The sequence below is a fragment of the Antrostomus carolinensis genome, unplaced genomic scaffold (genome assembly GCF_000700745.2).
Source record: "Antrostomus carolinensis isolate BGI_N321 unplaced genomic scaffold, ASM70074v2 scaffold29471, whole genome shotgun sequence".
Classification (NCBI taxonomy): Eukaryota; Metazoa; Chordata; class Aves; order Caprimulgiformes; family Caprimulgidae; genus Antrostomus; species Antrostomus carolinensis.
The window spans coordinates 24070-40563 of record NW_010296713.1 but is presented as its reverse complement, the minus strand read 5'-3'; the positions used below and the strand labels follow the sequence as shown (position 1 = coordinate 40563).

Here is a 16494-nt window from a genome sequence, read left to right as displayed (position 1 = left end):
CTCATCATAAAAAATATCTTCCTTATGTCCGATCTAAATCTACCTTCTTTCAGTTTAAAACTGTTGCCCCTTGTCCTGTCACTACAGTCCTTGGTAAAAAGTTTGTCTCCATCTTTCTTATAAGCCCTGTTCATATATTGAAATGCTGCTATAATGTCCCCCCAGAGCCTTCTCTTCTCCAAGCTGAACAACATCAACTCTCTCAGTGTTTCTTCATAGAAGAGTTGTTCCATCCGTCTGAGCACTTTTGTGGCCTTCCCTGGAGCTGCTCCAACAGGTCCATGTCTTTTCTGTGCTGAGGACTCCAGAGATGGACACAGTACTGCAGATGGGATCCTCATCAGGGCAGAGCAGAGGGGCAGAATCACCTCCCCCGACCTGCTGGCCACATTGCTTGTGATGCCAAGACTTAAAGAATAAATAACAGCAATTACATTTAGTGTTTCAGCTGGAAGATTTTTATGCCTTGGACCTGTGTAACTCCATTGAGAGGAAAGTGGATGAGAGGACTAAACTGTGCTCTCAGGGAAATCAGCAGCAAAACTCCCACTTACCAAGAGAGAAGCACCATCCATGAGACATGCTCCCAACCCACTGGACTTGACCAGATTTGGCCCGATGTGTCAATGGGCCTGATCCAGAAAGTCCTTAGTTTTGAAGTGAGAAACGTGTTTCAAAATAAAAGCTCTGCAAATATCTTCATGCTGGCTTCCTGCTCTCTGCCACTAGTCATCATTGTCGGCATGTTTACATTTCCCCTTGCCTGCGGTCTCTTTATCAGGCAATGGGTTTGTTCTGCCTCTAGTATAAAGTAAGCGAGCTTGGGTTTCACACACACACGTACTGCACACATGCAGAATGCTCAGGATGACACAGACGAGTACAGTATTGAGCATTTTCGTCTTGTTTCTTCACACCACTTTTGGGGAAAGTGGTTGCACCTCAGCAGATGGTGATGGTGAGTCATTTCATCTTCATCTTTCCACTTGTGTATGATCTTGAAAAACTTGAGTTAAAAGCTCCAAAATGCAACTGCTGGGTTAAATGTGTTAGTCTTTTATCCTCCAGCCTCTTTCCTTTAGTGCCAGTACCTGAGGCAGATACGGAGCTAGAGGATACCTCTTTAATTTAATTCCTAAGTCTGCTGTCCTTGTAAATATTCAAATTCATACAAAATGAGGGAGACCATAGCTGTATGCAAAGGGAATGCAAAATCAGACCTGTAAATCCTCCCTCACAGTATCTAGTGTTCATGTGAAGAGTTATGTCTGGGAGCAGGGGACTGCTCCACTCTTGTGCAGTCCATGGTCACTCTGAGCTACCATCAGAGAGGGGTGAGGTTCTGGCTTCCCTTGCTCTTGGAAGTTTCCCCCAAAGAAAATGTTTCAATGAACCTCAAACTTCACCCAAACTGTTCCACTTGAAAAGCCAAACTTTTTTTTTTCTTTAAGCAATTGCATCCGGTCTATCTGGAGGACAGCTTCAATCTCCCTTGTAGTAAAGCTGAAGCAGCAACTCAACCAGGGGGTTCTCACAGCCCCTGGAAGGGAACATTCTCCCCTTACTTGGCAAATAATTAACAATTACTTAAACAGTTTAAATTCAGGCTTATTGCAGATTTCATTATCTTATTTAGAGAATTGAAAACTATAAAGCAGCATCAAAATAAAAATTCAAAAGGCAAAGAACAGCAATAAAACTAGTATTTCAGTCTGCTGTCCCTTTTCTCAAAAGGGAGCTGAAAAATTGCTTTACAGATCCAGTCCTAGATCTGTTAAACTCTTACTTGTCTAACACTAAACACACAGCAGTGACAGAGCTTGTTGCTCTGTGCCTGAAGGACGTGGGCACTCATTCAGTTGCTGTTAGTTTTAGGGCTCCATTGTTTGGGAGCAAAAAAGTTTTTGCTTTTTAAGAAGATAATGGCTGTGTTCCTATGGTATGTCACAGATAGGGAATCTAATTTTCCCCTGTATGTCATGTATTATATAACATGTATGTAGGTACACATATGTATGTACATACATATATATATAAGGTTTTTAGTTAGAAGAAAACAGAGAGTGGCTCAGAACTGTGACCAAGAACCTTGGTTTTTTCTAATTGCCTTTTATTTATATAATCTGCAGCTGTTTAGAGCCAGCTTTGGCAAGCAGTTACAGTGGTGAAAGGTCAATGCTAGAGATTTATCGTTGGTGTCACTGAAATCTTCAGGGCTTCCCAAAAGCAGATATGACCAGACCTTTTCTTGTTTTGTCATTAACTTCCAGTAAACCATAATTTGCTTAGAATTAAAGACAAAGAGATTCAAAAAATCCCCACAGGGCAATTAGCAGCTTTTATGATTTCTTTATGTCTCATGGGCTTGGCCAACATATTAAACAATCCATGGTAAAATCACCTTTGATGGATGTTTGGCTTTCACTCTTCGCCTTTCAACTTGCCCTGCCTCCTGGCAAGGTGCCACCAACCAACAGAGACATGAGCTCACCTCTTCTTATGGGCAGAGGAGGGAAAAGCCCATTGCAGCACCTGTCTTCACTTCCTCCTCTTTTCTGAGCGGCAGATTGCCTCCCAAGCGCTGTCCCCCAGCCTGGCAGAGGTGGTGGAGATCCTCAAAAGCCCTATTCAAGCTACAGGCAGAGCTAAGAAGGGGGCAGCCAGGGAGGCACAGGAGAGCAAGAGCAGGGGGAGCAGAAGGCAGCAGGCTACAGGGTCTTATGGGCAGGACAGCTGGCTTCAGTGGTCTTCCCACCCAGACTTGCATGGTTTATCCAACCCACATCAAAACTGTTGTGATTACAATTAGTTCTGCCTGAAACAGATCAACACTAGAGATTCTGCATTACTCTGGAATGACTATCTATCTCCATTGACTCTGGAAAGTTGGGCACTGATTCTGCAGGTGCTTAGCAGTTCCTTCGGTTTCACACATTGTGGTTAGTCCTGGTGACTTCAGAGCTTAAAGCTGAAGCCTGTCCATAGTCTCTGCTCTTGGTAAAGGCTCATGAGATGTGATTTGAACCATCCTGCTGGGTGTTGTCCAAACCCAAGCAACAACCATTTCTGTGAAGGACTTACCATGGCTGTAGCTTCAAGAGCAGTTTTTCTCCCACTAGGATTGCCCCATCTCAAGCCCTGACTTGATTTCAGCAGAACCAGGCTCAGGGCTCTTGCTGGTCTGGGTTTCTCAAGGTAAAAATTGTAATCTTGGAAACTTTCAATTGTGTAAACAGTTCTTAGCAGTGTGAGCCATGTTGGACTCATCAAAATAATTTATTTAGCAAACATATAAATAAATGTTGTTTCTGAGGTTTAGGGCAGAAGCGTAACTGAGGGTATATGCATATTTATGTGAAACAGAAAAATTACTGTCAGCACACAGAGGAACCATACCAGAAAAAGTATTTCAAACTGCTTACTTAACACCATTCCTGAGGTTTAATTATCATATATTCTATGGTTAGGATGTTATTTCCATGAATAAGGCACCACATAATCATAATGTGAACGTTCAAAGTCAGCTTTCCTTTCAGCGCGGCACCAAAGGTGCACTACGCTGGTTAAACATTAAATAGCTGTTTGAACTGCAATACAAATCCTTCTTTATTTTAATTTGCAGACAACCTGATAGAGAATGAATCATAATTTCTGTCACTTTTCAGCAAAGCACCAGCGGACAGCGGAAAGCTTTTTTCTGATACACCACTTATTAATATGCTGATTATCAGTTTTGTGTGTTTATGCAAAACATGGTTAATGTAGTTTGCATATATAGAGAACACCAAGCAGTCTCTTTCTCTCTCTCATAAAGAAAGATCAGTAATCCTAATTCACAAGTTTTAATGTTATCTTGAGATAGCAATGAGTATAAATAAGCTAGTCTCCTGGTCTCCTGGTAGTTGCAAAGAAAGTCTTAGAGAGGAATGAAATGTAACATACCTGTGCATGTAAGCTTTGAGTGTGTCTATATAAAACACTGAGGTTTTTTTCGACTTTATGCAGATTCATTTCAGCTCACTTGTTATCTCACTTGGATATTTGTATATTTATATGCACAGCCTTTATCCACAAATGTGTAACTATATGTAATATACACTTCTGTGCGTGCATGTCTGCCCAGATGACTCAGGGCTCTCACCTGTATGAAACTGCTGCAGGGCTTGTTCTAAAGTTGTGCTGACCTTTGTGTCACTCTCTTGAACGTGATGGTCAAACAGAAGCTTTGTACAGCACCTGCTTTGACTGTGCTGCACAAGTTATCTTCTCACAGCAGCAGAGCAGGTGGAAGACAGTGCATGGCATTGTCTTTTAGGGAGAGCTGGGCTCCCCTTGGGACAGACCCCACCACAGTGATGGTGAGAAAGGAAGGATCAGTAATTGTTTCTTACCACTGGATGCTCATGATGGCAAATGGCCACTAAATCTTAGCTCGAGAGATAGATCTGCTTCTGGGTTCTGGATTAGTGCAGGATCAGATGCTCCTGTCCCTCCTGCTGCCCACCACAGCCCCTGCCTTTCCTCTGCATTCCTGAATGACTTCTGAATTTCTTTTCTCACTCAAAACCTGATTCCAGATGCACCTCAGCTCCAAGGTCAAGAGGAAGCACTGCTGATAGCGACCCTGTGGTTAATGCTCTTTACTTACATTTTAAAGCAATCTAAACCTCCCCTGCTTCCTCCCTGCTGTCAAACCATGACCATTTTGGATCTTCAGATGTGCTCCCATGCCAGACAAGGTCTGGGTCTCTCTGTATGCTGGCAGGATTGGCCAGGGATCACAGGACATCGCCGACAGCACTGTGAATCATGGTATCCAAGTAGCTGGTCACCCCTCAGTGATCCGATTCATCTGGGTGACAGCAGAGATGGCCATCTTTTTCTCTTGGAGGGATTTTCCATTGGAAATGTTTCCATGGGCATTTTCCCACACTCTTTGTGAGTCACTGACTGATAGAGGAGCCAATGTCTCGATCTCACTGTGGCAGGTGACCCATGTGGCAAGGGCACATCTGAAGAGTAGGTAGCAGAGGACCAAGCAGGGAATCAGGATTAGTCCCTGGACATGGGGAAAAGGGTTATATATATCACCACAGGTACCCACCAGTGAAAGGAGACAGAGGCATTTCTGCCCCAAGGATCTGCTCAAGGCATCATGGCAATAACCTTTTCCCTGTCCACTCAGCTACGGTGGGTGAGATTTCATGAAACAAGGCTGAACTAGCAGTTTCTGCCAGAGAGGACTCCTCTCAGATGCAACAGTTTTTGCTTCACTGACCTCATACATGCCAAGTGTAGGACTTGAGACATATGCTCTTAGTCAAATCGTGATGGTTTTATGAGTCATTGAAGCAGATTTGCAGGAAACCACGCATGCTGGCAGAAAGTCTGAGCTTTCCCTCCTCAACCCAAATTTGTGACATTTCAGAAAACCTTGCAGTACAATCAAAATGGGGCTTAGTTGCCTCATGACACCGAAATAATCTTGCTTTTCTAAAACCACCCATATCATTTTCCAGTCTTCTCAGGAACCTGGTAACAGGACAGACCTTCGCAGCATGGGCAGGGCAGGGCTGGAGCAGGAGGACGCTCCTCACGCACACCTAGTCATCTGCAATGCAGCTGGTCCTGATGCAGGTGCAGCAATGGCATCTGCCAAGTGTGCATCCTCAGCTGTGTGTCTGCCACTTCGGAGCTACACGGTGTTTGATGTACTTTCAGGCTGTCCTGAGCTGAAATTCCCACACAAACAACTCCTGTTGAAACTAGCCCTTGCTTTTGAGCAGGCATAAGCCCCAAGAATCAGCCCTAGGCAGCTCTAGCAGTAACTGTGCAGAGAATATCCTCCAGTATATATATATCTCCAGCCAGCATGTTTCTGTTCCCTTTATGTTCAGGAGTGTTTTGGAACTTGACTTGAATATTCTGCTTTTCAACAGGCATCATTAACATGTCTTGCTGCCCTTCACATGCTCAAGGACGACAGCATTTTGTGGTTCCTAACAGGAAAACTTGAGAAAGTTCTTAGATGATTTTCAGATGGAGTAGGTCCTGCTTTTATCTTGGTATAAAGTTCATCTGTAACTTTCAAAATGAGAATTCCCCTGTCCCTGGCTCAAACTTAGGAGAAATTAAACTGTGGAGTAGACAATATATTTTCTCTGTTTTGCATTTGACACTGGGACTTTTTCACAGAGGTTTCCAGGTCAACATCACTGCTCCTCTTTGCCCACGATTAATAGAAGAGAACAGACATTAGTTATCTTGTCTGATCAAACCATCTGTAACACTATTGTCTTTTTATAGTTCACAGACTGATGATGCAGAATGTACCTTTGTGTGTGGTAAGTGGGTGGGCTTCACTGGCATGCAGGGAGAGGAACCTTGAAAGGTGCAAGTGCCTTTTAATTTCAGTCTGAACAAGCTTTCTTTGCTTCTTACAAAACAGGTGGGTTGATCCTCTTCCTTTCAGTCAATCATGTAAAGAAACAACTTCCTATATAATGGAGCTGCAAATTGAATACACTCATGGGTTTGCTTCGGTAACATCCTGCAAATGTCTCCTTAGGGACTTTTGGAGATGATGAACCAGACAATTTTGACATTGACTGCTTCAGCCAGCTGGAGTTTAAAGATTCCTATAGCAGCCTGACCTGCAATTTTACCGAGCTGCCTCCTCACAACACTAACTATACCCTGGCCCTGTGGTAAGTGCTGTCAGTCTGTCCTCTGGCAAACTTCTGGGAAGTGAAATGCTAAGCACCAGTGAGTCACACTGCCATATGCTGGGAAACAGAAGCAGCAAAGCTAGACAAAATTCTGCTTCAGAGTGTTTTACCAAGTTGGAGTACTATATTCAGCAAAGAAGAAGAGTTTACTGAAACAGAACATAACTCCCTAGTAAGAAAAAAAAAAGAGCTGGAAGGGTCTGTAAAGGGCATTATAACCAGGACATCTATCTCCAATAGACCTGATCTTGCCTCTGTTGCTCTGGAACACCTGTTATTACAGATGTAGCCCAGCATGAACAGACAGCATTTTTCCTTTTTTTTTTTTTTTTTTTAAAGAAACCTAGCTGTTATCAAGTGAAAAGTAAAAATGGTTTTGAAGAGGCACATCCTTTCCACAGAAAATATGGCAAGGAAACTGATTTTCCGCTGAAGGGAAAATGCCTTTATCTAGGTCAAGACAAAAATTAAGCAGTTGTTTTTACACATACAGACACACAGAAAACACATTAGAATGAGTACACAAAAACTCGACAGTTATCAAACACATAAGTCATTTCCACTTCTTATCAATGCTTTGAAACTCTTTTTCACCTTTTATGTAACTGATGCGCCTAGCTGAAGCTCAGATTTTTTTCTCTTTAGCATACTTCTGCTTTTCCCTTTGCCTGTTTTTCCTGAAACTGAAAGTTCTGTGGCAGCCAGCAAAAGAAGAGGATTTTTTTTTTTTTATCTTGCTATTCTAATCACTACTTAATTTTTTCCACCCATTTTATTAGAACTTTTCTATTTTCATGGGTCTTATTCTGGATTTTGACTGAAATTTTATGACAGTCCTCAAACACAGGAGTTGCACAGATGCAGAAACACACAGGATGTATCTCCACCTCTGAAGCTGTGCCATATGACTCTTTCATGGCCTGGCTGACTATTGACCCTGTATTTGCTACCACTTCAGTCAATAAGAAATTTATCTTCAGTGAGCATCCAAACCTATTGCCCTATATTTAAAAATGGCAGCAGTAAGATATTTTTTAAAGATGCAAAGGTTTTAAACACATACATCTCCAATTTAATAATTGCATTTTTTTCTTTGAGGGCTCCAGGACTTACTGTGACTCATGTCACTTGATTATTGTGCTCAAAGACCAAAAGGAAAAACACCATAAATCTTTTAAACTCCTTATTTGCATGGCATTTTTTCTTATTTCACATGGAGTCTCACTTCAGTTAATGTGAAATGAGCAACCAGGATTTGTCCCTTACTATGTTATAGTAAGACTGAGAAGAAACTAACATTGTCACTTTGGTCAACAGTACGAAGGAAGACAGCAATTACGTGTGTTTCAACATGGAGAAACAGGAAGATGCATATTTCTTACAGTTCACTGATATACTCTCAAATAAAGACATTTGCATGGACTCTGAGATAAAGAGAAGGGTCTGCAGGAGCCTGGTTGTAACTGACATCGGTAAGACATTTAACATTTTGGACATTTTCAAGATACAGGGGTTACTGGGGAAAAAAATAGCCCGGTGCTAAGCCTAAACATAATCTGGATGACATAGAAGAAGTATAAAATAATGTCCTAGTAGGGTGTGGAGCCTGGGTTGGGATGTTGGCAGAGGGTAGTGTTCCCCTTGCTTCAAGCCAAATATGATTAACCTCCATTCAAAGTGTGCAGCTGAATTGTGGCTTACTGAAACATTCTGCCCAGACCTGGACATAGACCAAATCACACATAGGCCAAGCAGCAGCTCCTGAGCGTGGATGAACTCTCAAGCAGGAACATGTTGTTCATCTCTTATGAGGGACTGTGCAGTTTCAGGACTGACCACCCCAAACCTAGTGAGCTTGGTCTCACAGGGTCTAAAATGTGAGGTCTCACTTTTTCACACCTTCCTTCTTGGTGGAACCTGTTGTCTGATCAAAGTGCTCGAGCATCCTGCAGCACAGAAGGGACACTGAGAGCCCACAAAAGGGCTTGTCAAAGCCATGTTGGGGACCTGCCTGAGTTAAGAAATAGGGAACTCAGAGGAAGAGGCGTTCCTTTGGCAAGAGGTACTGTGACATCACTCTCTTACAAAACATTTCTGCCCCAGTCCAAGAGGTTTGTAATTATCTCACATTGCCTCTCAGTTTATGGGCCAGCCTGGGCCATGTCTGGTGATCTCTTCTCTAGAAACTGCAGGTTCTACATGGAAGGATTAAGTTTTTAGGGGTTGCAGAAGGAGTGGACTTAATTTCTGGCTATATACATTTTCTTGAGAGGAGAGAGGTATGGGTTCTCTGTTCCTGTGAGAGCTGAAGTACATTACATGGTGCATTCAAGAAGCCTCAGCAGCACAAACACAGGTCCCTGCAGATCTCAGGCACATCACAGCTCAGGCGAGGCCTGAGAGCTGTATTTTGGACTTGAGGTACTTGCACAGATGGTCACTTGACACGGTCGTCTTATGCAGACCAGGTTGGGTGGGGGTTCATAGCAAGAGCCTGGTGCCACAGACTCTTCTGCTATATCTAACACCATCACACTTTGTCCCTTCCTCTGTCTTGATGCCCTGATGGTCACCGGCATTTGTACCCATACCCAGTTTGCTCCTTGGTGCCTTCCTCCCAGAGCAGCGAAGCATTTTGCCATGGGGTGTCTGTCTCAGAGCACTGGTTAGAGGGGCTGAATTTCAGGTCTTCAAGCAGTGCTACCACAGAGGTGGGCATGCTCACAAATTGTCTTCCATGATTAAATGTCACATCCCTAGGAAATGCTGTCCCTGCTGCTGCTCCAGCAGGTCAAAACCAAGTCCCTCTCAGGAACAAGGTGTAAGGATGAGCTGGGGTTCAGCATGAGGAAGTGGACTTTTTATTTTACTTTTTAAAACCTGTGTATGTTGTAATAACATTATTCTACTCTTGTTATTCTACTCCCGATATATTCCATTTTGTTATCGTTTGCAGTTAAGCCTGAAGTACCGTTTGATGTAAACATCACATATCAAAAGGAGGCAAATGAATACCTTATTCATTATAGTACACCACACTCATGGAAGAAATATTTAAAGGACAAATTAATACACCAAATAGCATATCGGCAGGAAGAAGGTACTTGGAAGGTAAGTGATGACGCACTGGTGAGCTTACATTAATTTCCAAAATTAAGAGTCATCAGAAATACCAATATCATGTAAAAACCCTCAAATCTGCATTTGTGCAGTTCTCCATCTGAAAATTTGGAAAGGTGAGATATTTGGCATTTGGAAATTTCATCAGTTTAAACAATTTTAGACCAACAGCACCCGTGTCCTTTACTCTTTGCTATGGTAATTTTGCTCTCATTTTCTGAGCTTATCAGTCACTAAATTGTATGACCCCTTTTCTTATTTAGCAAGTCCTTCTTTATGTCCCTTTTTCACTGAGCCTCTCCAAGCTTCTGCTACAGCCCCGCAGCTCTTCCACCCTCAGACCATGTTTTGGGGTACAGCTGCCTGTGAACTGGATTTGGTCTGGGCTGCCCAGCTGCTGGGACCTCCATGTCCCTGTCACAAGAGCAGCTGTGCAAACACCAGTCCAGCTGGGGCATGTTTGTAAGCATGGACTGTACCTGGGTTTTACAGAGGGAACACGGGAGAACTCTAGCTAGAAAAAGAAAAGGATTCGGGCACCCAAATACATTGAAATGAAGAACACCAGAGTGGCACTGTGGGATTTCAGTTTCTTACCTGTAGCTGTTCTTTCAGAAGTTGTCTTTCTACTCTTTATAATTTCTTTTTTACCCCTTCTGTCTTCTGAGCCTTTCCAGGGAAGCACATATTTCCCATTGTAGTGCTGGCAGTGGCAAAGCACAGTTAATACTTCCAGCTCTTTCCCAAAGAGCTTTTAACCAGCGTTGGTCTCTCCTCTTGGTACTGCCTGGACTACCATGCTGTTAATCTAGACCGATGCTGTGATGACCACCTTTATAATAACCAACGACACGGAGCAAACAGCACAGTACTCCAGGAATGCACGTGACCTCACACATCTTGCTGAAACTCAAAGATACTATTCCTGTGTCTTCTAGAAAAATAATTTGACTTTTTTTGTGTGTTTAGACAATAGAGTCGCCATACCTTCAGGTAAAATTACTGGGGAAAAACCTGGAAAATGATGCATCATATGAGGTGAAAGTACGTTCGCAGCCCAACGGAGACTATTTTAAGGGCATGTGGAGCGAATGGAGCGATTCCAAGAGCTTCAGAACCGCAAGGGAGCAGCACTCCATGGAGAGCTGTAAGAGCAAGAAACACCTTGGTCCACTTGGAAGAAAGCAGAGCTAGGGTCCCTCAGCTCCCTGGCCAGTCCCAGCAGCAGCAGTGACAAGAGCATGGGGAGGGGAGAGCCCGTGGTCACAGCAGGGTCTGCTCTCACAGGCACTGGGCATCCCAGAGGAGATGACCCAGAAAGTGGCTGTATTGCTCTGGTCTGGATTAACTCTCCCCACGAAGTGAAATCTCATTCAAGGGCAGTAAGGTCAGATGAAATGCTGCTGTGAGGGCATGAGGGGGGTGAAGGATGACTTGATCCTGCTTGCTGCCTGCTGGCATGCAGGGTGAAGGACCAGCTTGCAGTGAGCATTTTAGGTAAGGCACAAAGAATGGTCAAACAAGACCCATTTCAGGGCCCTGGATTTGTGTGCAAACACAGCACTTTAATCACAAATATGATACAGGATAAAAATCTCGTCATTGCACTTGTAAACATGAATAATTTCTGTTCTTGGGGTCCCTTCAGTCCCACGAGCACCTTGGCTTTACATGCGTTTGAAGTCACTTTGGTGCTGCTGTAAGGATGTGACGAGTGGTGACTTCAACTCACTGGAAGTGGCAGCAGAATTCAAACTGCTTTAATGCATCTTGGGAACCCAGTTTGGAGCTCAGCCACATGCTGATGCTCTGGCTGCCTGCCTCTTTCCTCCTTCAGGGAGACAGAAGAAATGCACCGCTGCACCAGTCAAGTGCAATGCTTGGCATTAATTCCTTATTTGTGGTCTGAAGAGACATTACAGTCACAGTGGCTTAACAGTGAGATGTTTACATGCATTGGCTGATGTTCTTCATTTTTCTTTAGACAGTAGCATGGTTGTGGTTATACTCTCCATCCTGGGATTCATGCTGTCTGTTGTCATGATTGTCCTGATGGTAACTTTTTGGGAAAACAGGTAATCTAAGTCTCTTCGTATCAGAAAAAGTGTTGGAAACCAGTTCTGTCCTGACAGTCTTATTGCTTTCCCTGTTATACTTGTGAACTATTCTCTTTCCATCTTTGGGCCTCTATATCAAGCCAAAAGCAGGTAAAGAGTAGAAGTGGGCAATGCAAGAGAGGGTGTTGACAGGTAGAAGATGACCTACCACTTTGAGCAGATTCCAGCCTTGGGCTCAAAACACTGGGACTTTTATCTGGTGAAATCAGAATCTGAAGTGAAGAAGCACCAAGTTCAACCACAGGAGACGAACCCCTCACAAGGCAGAAAGCCATCTGTGACATCCAGCTCCACTGACATCCAGACAGATGGCTGAATGCCAGTTATTTTTTGGGGAAAACACTTGTACCGTGTTAACTCCTGAATTACACACAGGGATTGCCTAGGAATGTGCTAGTTGGCCCCAGTCAAACCATGCCAAGAACAATTTTAATAATTCAGCATTTTAGACACTGCTGTTATCCCCCAGGGAATGCTACCTGGTCCTGATTTATTTGCAAGTATAGATGTGGCTTGAGATTTCTAGCTTTTCCTTTTTACTGTTGCTGAGCTCCCACAGTTCTCTAACTTCACTGGAAGTTCTGCACATGTAAAACTGCTGAAAAAACCAGGGGTTTAGATGGTGAGACTTTTTGAAACCAGAGATTTCCCTTTTAAAAATAAGGTTTAATACATGTGTGTATATATACCCCCACAGATAGAGAGACATATAAAACAAAATATACATTCTTATACTATCTATTCTATAGCTATATTTATATCACTGCAACACCCAAGGAGTGGGACAATATGTAGTTCTTTGATTTATGTAAACATGCAGAGGCAAATATCAGCAAATTTGTACTTTAACCACAGCATCTTTTTTCACTTGCGGAAATTGATTTCACCATGCAAAAGCCTGTTAACACAGATAGATGCAGATGAGCTCTTCACCAGCATAATTTGCCACTTTTCCAGTACTTCATAAAGTGTCTTCCTTGAACTGTGACAATTTGTGCACTCAAAAGAACAGTGAGTATTCGGTGACCTTTATAACTCCTCTTCTCCTGTCTTTGTTTTATTCTGAGACTTCTCTGTCGTTATTCTGGGTAATGCAAGGCTTTGTGAGAATTAGTACAAATTATGCAAAATGAACCTCTGATACCTCAGCATGTCCCTCTTTTGATGCTGTTGAACTACTTTTTGTCTACTGTTGCTGTTTCAGAATCAAGCCTGCTGTGTGGCCAAACCTTCCTGATCATAAAAAAACACTGGAGCAACTATGCAAGAAGCCAAAAAATGTATGTATTTCCATTGTAGTTTTCACCTGAGTATGGACTATTGGGAACAAAACTAACACTCATAAGAGAGAGTATGTGCATTTGCTTCATGAACTGGGACATCTTTCAGGAATGACTTCTACATTTCACAGAAGAACCCACATTTCCACAGGCAGATGCTAGTCAAGGGTATGGAAATAACAGACAATTTAACTGGTGCCTGAGCTTCGACTTGTGCAAAGTAACTACAGAGGGCTGGAGAACTTGATATATGAAGAGAAGTTGATTGAATTGAGTTTGTTTATAGAAAAGAGGAAGCTCAGGGTGGGGAGTACTAATCACAACTTTCCAGTACTTAAAGTGTAGGTAGGCAGATGGTGGAGGTGCTCTCATCACAAGGCCACGTGGTGACATGATCAGAGGCAACAGGCATGTGTTGCTTCAGGGCAAACTTCATGCAGATACAAGATAAAAGATCTCTCTCTGTGAGAACAATTAAACATTGTATAGGCTGCCCAGAGAAGAGGTAGGTTCTCCTTTGCTGTAAATGTTCAAGGCTTGGCTTGACAGTGATGATAACCTTATCTAGGTCCTGCTTCTGGCAGAACGCTGGACCAGTTGGACTCCAGAGGTCCTTTCCAACCCAGATGCTTCGGTGATTCTATGAAACTGTGATCATGGGACTGGATGGGGGCCCTTTGCAGACATTCCTGGTGACACCCATGTACCTTTACATGGCCAGCAGAATTGCTTGTACACCATGCAGTACATGAACCTCTCTGCCAGACAAAAGCCAGACGGACAAATGTCACAAACCATAAGGTGTGGGATTAACCCATTGCCTTAAAACTCTGTGTCTAGTGCATTTTTTCAGCACTATTCTCTCTATTTGGTACATTATTAGCATGTTCTTAATTTAAAAATGGGTCTAAGATGACTCTCCCACCCTCATGCTCCCCAGTGCAGGGATTCCTAATGTGTTTCAGGAAGTTGTGGCAAAATTTTACTTCCCTCACTGCTAAATTAGGAAGGTAAAACTGACAGGAACCATCTGGGTCAGCACAGTCATTCCTGTGAAATGGCAGGTGTGCCATAAATGCATGGCTCAGACAAGTCTCTGAAACACCAGTTCCCACCTTATTGCATAAAGCATAAAATGCTCTCCAGTGATGCTACCTGCAGGAGGCCACTGGATAGATTCAGATTAATATGGAAAAAGATTTTAAGCCATGTAAAAGTTCATTCTGTAGTAACCTGTTGTTCAGCCTGCTCAAGGTCACTTTCAGAGTTAAAGAAATAATAAATGCCCTTCTAAAATAAAAAGAATTATCCAAGTACCTTTTCTATTAAGCTAATACTCAGTGTTAACTGACCGTGCTGTTCCCTTTGCCATGCAGAATTTTGATATAAGCTTTAACCCAGAGAGTTTTGGTTACGTTCATATCCATAAAGTGGATGGCATTGGAGCAAAAGCTGAACTGGAAAATTTTCTGCAGCCATCAACTGTTCCAGAGACAAATCTTCCAGAAAAATTCAGGAGTGGATCAGACCTGAAGATGATCCCTGTGATGACAGACAAAAGCAACCTGAACCTGTCTGTGAGTTATGGAGGAATCTGGTCGGCTGAAGCCCTGCACAAACTCCTGGGCACCTCCCAGTTTGCAGCCACTGAAGGAAACTGTGGCTCCAGTACATACGAGGTGTGCCACAGCAATGGGGTGCCCCTGTGCAATGATGGTTTTAACCTTTCCTCCACTCCTCCCTCGGATCCATCTAGCCAGCCTGGACCAGAGCCCTTAAATGGTGACACCATATCCCTGCCTACCAACGAAATGAGGTCACCCAACAACGAGGAAGCCTATGTCACAATGTCCAGCTTCTACAAAATTCAGTAAACCTTACAGGAATGACAGTGTACCATTTTTTCTCTAACACAAGCAGGACTTTCTGTTTTGTTTTCCTGTGGCCTGTGGGTTCCCACCTCCACAACGCACCCTGCTCGCAGTGCAACGCTATACCTGCAACAAAGTGGGTTTTCCCATGTTTCAGTGGTAAGTGGCCTAGCCTCGGCTCTCAGTACGCCAGTAACAATCTCCGCTGCAGCAGAAATTGAATTTCATTCAACCTGACTTTAATCTTCAGATCTGATTAATCCAGAGCAACAACACTGCAGTCCTAGATGAGGATCACAGCATACCTTGTAAAAGTTAATGAACTCTTCTGTTAACCTCTTGGTTGCAGAGTTAAACTCTTATTAATGCCTAAGCAAGAAATATGGCAACAAATTCAAGTTAAATAGAATCCAAACTCTTTAAACAGTGGTAGATCAAAAGTAACCCCTCTGCAGTCAGTGGAAGTCCACAAGTTTTCAAAATGCCAGTAAATGGGAGTTGCTATCAAGCATTAAGTTGTCTGGGGATTCAGGAGCTTGGTCACCACAAAGGGAGTTTGCTGAGTCCCCAGGAAAAAGGGCACGTGGACTCACTTTAGGAAGATGTTTTCTCATACTGATTTTTCTTTTTGAGAGAGAGAGTGTAAAACAAAGCAAAACCTACATGCCATTACTTTATGCTGTTGGTAAAGATCTGCCCTGGAGCCAATTTTAGGATCCACAGAGACTTCTGCTAGTGCTATATATTCAAGATCTTCAGTATTTCATGTACTACCAATGTTTAGCTGAGAAAACAAAACAAAACAAATTAAAAGCGAAGTCCCATCTCTTCCTACGAACTTTCTCTGCCCCTCTTGTGCAAGCATTAGTGCAGCATGTAAGCACTCCCCAGGACAGAAGGGCTGAGTGGACCATTTTTGTTTACTAGCATTATTCCCAATGACTGTGGCTGCATGAGAATATTTTGAATTTGTCCAGACAATTTTCTCATGCAACATCTGACCCAGGAATATTAATAGAGTGTCATGGATCCTGCCAGTGATCAGAAGTTCTATATTTTTTAAACTACTTTCTAAATTGCCTGAAGATAGCTTTTTGCTTCTTTTTCCCTTTTCCCCCCCACATTATGATGGAGGAAGGCATCCTGTCCCTTCCCATCCACCCTTCTCTGGACTCTGTGCCCAGCTCTAAGGCGTTCCCCACATGCTGTCACACAGAGATGGATGAGCCACTTGACAGTCCATCTGGGATGCTGTGTATTGCAGAGCACGTGCTTGGAGATGAAGCTGCTACAGCCACATGATTGCGTGACAGCCGAGCAGTGTGGCCATGGGAAATCCAAGCTGCTTTGCTGCACTCTGGGATTGGGGTTCACCTCA

General features: G+C 43.2%; 1 protein-coding gene across 1 annotated transcript; it reads left to right on the top strand.

Annotated features, from left to right (window-relative positions):
• Positions 1-741: 741 nt before the first annotated feature.
• On the top strand, positions 742-15119 carry IL7R (interleukin 7 receptor). The gene is made up of 8 exons (XM_010178381.1): positions 742-958; positions 6569-6707; positions 8046-8200; positions 9685-9839; positions 10818-10995; positions 11833-11923; positions 13170-13245; positions 14622-15119. The coding sequence occupies exons 1-8, from the start codon at positions 859-861 to the stop codon at positions 15117-15119; spliced, it is 1392 nt and encodes a 463-aa protein (XP_010176683.1). The 5' UTR covers positions 742-858.
• The last annotated feature ends 1375 nt before the right edge of the window (positions 15120-16494 follow it).

Bases quoted from the DNA above. Each gene is read 5' to 3' on its own strand.
- IL7R (XM_010178381.1), top strand. From the start codon at position 859: ATGCTCAGGATGACACAGACGAGTACAGTATTGAGCATTTTCGTCTTG. The intron at 6,708-8,045 runs GTAAGTGCTGTC...TTTGGTCAACAG, and splicing joins AACTATACCCTGGCCCTGTG to TACGAAGGAAGACAGCAATT. The intron at 10,996-11,832 runs GTAAGAGCAAGA...ATTTTTCTTTAG, and splicing joins GCAGCACTCCATGGAGAGCT to ACAGTAGCATGGTTGTGGTT.